This window comes from Alosa pseudoharengus, unplaced genomic scaffold (genome assembly GCF_046254945.1).
Source record: "Alosa pseudoharengus isolate Yale_2024_CS ecotype anadromous, Long Island Sound unplaced genomic scaffold, YU_APseudo_1.1 YU_APseudo_1.1_scf_17, whole genome shotgun sequence".
Lineage (NCBI taxonomy): Eukaryota > Metazoa > Chordata > Actinopteri > Clupeiformes > Clupeidae > Alosa > Alosa pseudoharengus.
Window position 1 is genome coordinate 20,084,241 of NW_027468640.1, and position 6,644 is coordinate 20,090,884.

General features: G+C 40.1%; 1 protein-coding gene across 1 annotated transcript in view; it reads right to left on the minus strand.

The window, feature by feature from the left end:
• LOC143127050 (high affinity immunoglobulin gamma Fc receptor I-like) overlaps nucleotides 1-6,219 on the minus strand; it is a 30,581-nt gene extending 24,362 nt beyond the window's left edge. The window contains exons 1-2 of the mRNA XM_076288352.1: nucleotides 6,162-6,219; nucleotides 1,354-1,389 (exon numbers count right to left, since the gene is read on the minus strand). Of these exons, the coding sequence (XP_076144467.1) occupies nucleotides 1,354-1,389; nucleotides 6,162-6,183 (58 nt within the window). The 5' untranslated portion in view covers nucleotides 6,184-6,219. The remainder of the gene's footprint in view (nucleotides 1-1,353; nucleotides 1,390-6,161) is intronic.
• Between the last annotated feature and the right edge of the window lie 425 nt (nucleotides 6,220-6,644).

The following is a 6,644-nucleotide window of genomic DNA, read 5'->3' on the forward strand; positions in this document are numbered from 1 at the left end:
ACAAAATATTCTTACAAGCACAAAACTTTGGTACAGGTACAGAAAACTTTTGGCGAGAATTTTATACCATAAGGATCGGCGATTAGATGATGATTTATTGTAGATGGTACAACAATGAATAACAGAACACAGGCTAAGTCTCAAACAGTAAAACTGTGCAGAGTCTAACAGTTGTGGTTGTTATTAGAAGCGGCTGCTGAGCCTTCCGACAGAAGATGCTCCTCGGGTCGCTTCCTCGATCCGTCTCCGTGTCAAAACAAGACAAAGCCTGTTATACTAAAACATACAAACGTCAATCATGCCAACGTGGCAGGTGCCAACCAGTGTACAAAACCCGGCCCTGGCCAGATGGAGATACTAGCCCGAATAGGCAGACATGCTGTCTCCCTCGGCCCATGTTATCCTCGGATGTTCCTAAACATCGGCCTGTATGACCTTCCTGCTGGTACACAGGCCCGACTTGGTGGAAGTGGTTGAGTGGTTTGTTTTGAATTTGAAAGTGGGATGAGAGCACTCCCTGCTAGCAGCGTAAAAGAGAGTCTGAGCGAGCAGAACCGAACAGGTGAACCGATTTGTAACAATTAAATCAGGGAAACGACCGGTTCATGTCAGTTTCCGATAAGGGGCTTCATGGGCCTATAGGGCTTCCGTATCTTACACGTTAAAAATGGATACCGAGATGTATCGGTTAATCTTTATACTCCTAATATATTACAATATATTTCAAGTAATACATTGGTAAATATATTTTCCTTTCCTAAGGGAAACACACACACACACACACACACACACACACACACACACACACACACACACACACACACACACACACACACACACACACACACAAACAGCATAGCTTGACATGTCTGCAGATCATTCACAGTATGTAGCTGCTCAAACCTCCCCTCTCCAAAGTAACCTCAGCAGCAATGTTCCTAGAGCATTTTCAGTTTAAACCTTCAAAGTCAATGCAGATCACTTGTAAAAAATTTTTTATATATATATATATATCAGACTTTATTATAATGTTTTACGAAATGTCAATATTTCCATTTTTGTTTATCCCTGAGTTACCATAAGCTTAATGTTATTTTCTGTGACACCGGAAATGCCTAGGAATGCTGGTTTGTTTATGTGTATCGAAAGGGTCCATATGTCAGTAGCAGAGCAATAATAGAATATGGTTCTTTGAGTTAGTTAACATATTCAAAATAATACTATATTGTTTTGGAATATTTACCTCCAAAATCCACACTGCTATATGATGACATACCAATTAGACTGTGACGAACCAATTCAGTTATCTCTGAACAAAGATGAAAGTATTGGGGGCATATGAATTAATCTCACCTGCAGCAAGTCCAGAATAGGAACACAAGCTCAGCACTAGAACACAAAGACATAGATACTCTTATTCTTCAAACTGAAAGCACAGGTACAATTTCAAATCCTCTGCACTTTCAAAACAAGTGAGCACACATACTAATGCAAGATAAAGGCAAGTGAACACCAGGTGATAAATCTGCAGTGCTGTCAGTGTCTGTCACTGTCAGTGTTTCAACATCACATCTGGTATGCCAACTGCTCACATACTGTTGTGTATAGAGTATGATTTTAAAGCAGTTTGTGTATGTTATTTTGTAAAATATACTAATGGTGCACTGACTTAAAATATAGATAACATATCAAGGATGCATGGTTTCTCTGTCATTGCCACTGTGTGCCCGGAATGCCTAGTATTATACTATGCATCTTTGGTGTTCTCTATTGACGCCTTTAGTGTCCTTTTCCAACAAACAGGGCAGTGCAATAGGCTATCATGGAACTCTGCTTGACAGATGGTGTAAAAAGGGTTACAGAGTGGCTAGACATTGATGCCAAGGGATGAATACTAATTCTAGCATCATGTCCCTTTAAGCTGTGTACTGTATGTAGCCTAGTTAATAGCAGACCGTTTCAAAAATCAATTGAGATTGTGGGTCTGGAAAGTCTTCATTAACTTAAGACATCCAGGGGCGTAACCAGCAGTGAAATTAAACTTCTTAAATTCTCTGTTCTATATTACTGTGCTACCATAACTTGATAGTAGCTGCGTCTCGACGTTGCTTGGCCACCATTCAGATAAAGGAAATATATTTCTTTGCGGAAGAATGATTATCTAGGAATAACTTGTTATATTTCTAGTTGCTGTGCCTTTACTTTATGAAACTTTGCCAGGTATTTATAGTAACAGTTTTTAGAAAAGCAATAAGCCACTCGAGTCCATAGGTTACACTGATTCTACAACAGCTTAGGGGCGTCATTATATAAAGCCTGCCCCTACTGGATAGAGCTTAGATCGGGCCCAAAAAATCAAGCCCGACCCTACCTGAGCCCGTGCACATTGTGCCTGAGCCCGACCCGACACATTAACTGTAGGCCTTTATCACGGCAGCTGAAGCAGGGCTGTTCACTTTCCTGTTAGCAGGCAAACCACAGGTGTTCCTAAAAACATTAACGAGGCCTCTGGTTGAAGTACAGTAACTGTGGCCGAATCTGACACTTAATTAGAAACACCTGTGCTCACACAGGAGCAGGGCTGTTCACTTACTTCAGCTGCCGTGATATTTAATCCCAAAAATTTTTAAATACGTGGGCCATTATAACTGACGTTCTCAACTACAATTCCGAGCTGTTTGAGCTACAGAAATCCGTTTAGAATTATATTAATGAATAATGCAACGGAGGATAAAGAATGTAGGCTAAACTATGTTTGTTTATTCAGAATGGAATGGATTGCAAATGAATCTGAATGAAGAAACATAAGCCACTCACAACGTAAAATTATGTCCCTGCAGCAAAACTTAAGGCATGTCTCTGTGAGGGCTTGCCTCGCTCTCAGGTGTATGCTTGGAGAAGTGACAAAAGAGGACATTGAATGCTGGCTATCATTATTTCTGCCATGGCAAGCCTGCTTCATGTTAATCTTAAAGTCTTTTTGCTGTCATAGGTGAACATTGTGCGCACTTAATGCACGCAACAAAGCATACCTGCTGACATGCATAGCCTACCTCCGACTTTTCTCCAAACTTGCTCGAAGTTATTTCTCCTGTTTTCATTTTTTTCTTTACATCTTCAAGCTTCACGTTGCACTTAAGCTACACAATACAGCACAGCAGGCCCGGTGTGATGCGTGCGAGTGGAGAAGCTGCGCATGATACGTGTTGCGCAGATGACTTAAATTACATTTTGTAACTCTGAGCCTAATTTGTATAACTTTGTATACACTTGTTACTTAGGCCTACTTTGTTAAATATATAATATTTCTGAGTCTGACTATGGCATAGCTTTAGCTCCCTACCCAAGTAGGCTAATTATTTAAAAAAAAAAATGCTTGATCAAGGACCCGGCCCGGCCCGAGGATAGTGGCTGGAAATATCGGCCCGACCCAGCCCGCGGGTCGGTCAAGTTCGGGCTCGGGCAGAGAATCTAAACTCTACTACTGGATAAGTGATGGTGATTGGTGCCTGAGTTTTTGGAATATTGAAAATGGGTGTCAATGGCCTCCTTGTCAGATTAACCTGCAAAGCAAATTCAAATATGTTAAGAGGTTTGTCTGGGTTCTCCCAGGCTACAGTGTAAGTGAAGTGGACATAGACAACATTGACAAGCAAAGTCGGATCCTGAGTTTACCTACTATGAGTGGTTGAGCTTTAGTGAACACACAATAATAGCAGTAACAATTTGGATATCATTATTTTCCCACGTGACCAATTTCAGCCGATGTGCTGTTGATGTGGGAAGCAATTTGTTCCCTTCTTCTGCAGGCATCTACTGTACATACAACAACCACCAAAAATAGCTTTTTTTTCCTTAAAGAAGAGATTTGAACTGCTACTTTCATCTTCAAGTGAAACATCAATGTGTGTGCAAAGTTACAAGTACAAGACACAATGCAAGTATGCAATATAATCAAGAGTTTAGTTATTATAACACCACACCACAGTAGCCATAATTCAAGGAATTACTACAGCAACATTCATCTGGCTGATGATTTTATCCAAAGGGACTTAAAATTACTTTACTCTCCTGTGCAACTCAGTATTAAGTGCCATGCTCAAAAGCACAACAGTGGCAGCAGGGAATTGAACCCACAACTTGTATGATCACTGCACGCAGTTAGCCCAGCTCCTTAGCCATTACGTTATCATGACGCCTCACCAGGAAGCCATAATTCTAAGAACAACAAACTGCAATTCATCATTTGCCCAAGTGCCCGAGAGAGAGAGAGAGGTACTAGAAAATAACATTGAATATCAAAACCAATTGCATGCAGTCAAAGTGCTTATGAATGTCTAAACCTATTTTTCAATTCTGCATAAAGCATTGCCATCAAGGCCAAAATGTATTGTGATTCCAATATTGTATCTTTCTTTTACAGCATTGCCAACCACTGTAGTCATATTTACAGCCGTAATTTAAATGACTTGCAAGGTGGACAGTCTATCAACAAGCAAAGTTATCATGCATGTACTGTACCTATGTGATATGTGTGAGCATTGAGCTGACTCAGCAATGATTGCAGTTAAGATCTTTCCCATGGTGTTGCATTAGTAAATAAATTTCGCCTTGTAATAAAGAAATAGATTTAGTTACCCTGGAAGCCAACCAAACTTAGCCCTGCCTACAAAATATGAGGTTGAGAAGTTCGCTCTGGACCGTTGTGGAGCAACTATGCCTGAAGCAGACCTGTTCGGGCCAATCAAATTGTCTGGGCGGGCTTTGTACGACAATGGAGAGATGATCAACGGCGCCTCATCTATCACATAATCTGAGCATGTTTAGGTTGATTTTGTTTGCAACAAAAACGCTGTCTAGAAGCTAGACAGACAGCTTCTAAGACCCCATTTACACGTAGTAAAATGCATACCAGGCAGTTTGGCGTTTCATTTACACAAAAACCGAAGTTTTTATCACTGAAACAATTATTTCTGAAAACTCCAGCCAATGTGGATATATGGAAAAAAACTCTGCATTTCCCCTCCTGTATCATTTGAAAAACGCCCCATAATCACGGCCCATTGGAACAGTAACATACTCAAATTCTGAATAGATTGCACTGTATTATCCACATTTACAAAATGTACGCTCATCAACACTCTAGGAACCATTTACATGTAATACCATTGATATTGTTATAAACATTGAACAATAACCTCTATCATCAAACATGTTCTGAATGTCTTTTTTAAAAATCCGATACCGCATGACTCAGTCCACCTCACCATGATCAGAGAATTCATAGTTTACCCACCTCTTATTTTACCACTACACCCCTGATGACAATATCAGGCTACTGTAAGCTTTTTAGACGTAGGATTGACTAAAACTTGGCTGGCTCTTAGTCATGGCTCTTACTGATTTATATTGTAGCAACCTGCCTTTGCACAGACACAACACAAACAAGTACAGCCACATACAGTAGCAGTGTTTGTATCAGAAAAACACACAGTACATATTAGGGCCCTTAGTGTTTTATATTATAGCAGCCTGCCTTTCCACAGACACAAAACAAGTATATACTCTTATGATCCCGTGAGGGTTCAAACCGGCAACCCTCCGGTTACAAGTCCGAAGCGCTAACCAGTAATCCACGGCTGCCCCCACACAGACAAGTACGACCACATAGTAGCAGTGTTTGTATCAATGACATCCATGAAATAAATCATAACTCTTTCAGACATGTGACTTGTGGTTGAAACCCTTCTTCCTGTCGTATCAGAATTCTAAAATTAGCATTGGACAATAGTTCAGTATATACATATATCAGTACTTCACATAACGTTTGATTCAAATAATCACTTTGATCATGACATTGTGTAAAACCCCTTGAAGCAACAGTATTTTTTATATAAAAGGGGTAATATTTCAATGACAGAAAGAAACCGTCATTATTTACATTCATTAATTCTTGCATTTGCATATTTTCTTTGCATCACTCAACAACATGGACAGACAACAAATCATGTGAGTATGAGCAGAGCCACAGTTGTCTATATGCTCAATGCCGATAATGAAAGCTGGTGAAAGTCACAGGGGAAGAAACTTCCAGATCAACCCCTCACCACATACACACACACAAACACAAACACACACACATACACACATGATTGACTCACCTAGCAGAAGACAGAGCTCCATGCTGTGTGCCGTCGTGTTACTGAGAGACTGAGATAGACTCGCAAAAGTCAAACCCCCAGAGAATAAGGGAGGAGAGCTGTGGTTAACAAAGTGAAAGAGAGAGTTGGTGAGCATCAAAGAGAGAGAGAGAGAGTGTTTGTTTGTTTGTTTGTGTGTGTGTGTGTGACACAACAATACATTTTGTACAATAATTCAATAATCCAACCAACTTCCCAAATTATTATCAGCCTCTAAAAGTTTGTGTATTTTAATCTTTAGAAGTGGTAGGCCTACAGAACAAGGAACTGAAACAGGAGAACAAATATATACCCATCCTCATATAGCTGAGTGACAGAGGAAGCATGCGAGAGATGAGAGATTTGGATTGCTTTGCACCAGAAGTCACAACAACTGGCATATGATCAAATCAGAAGCTCACAACAGCTGACATGTTAATATGTAATATTAGTGGATGAATTATT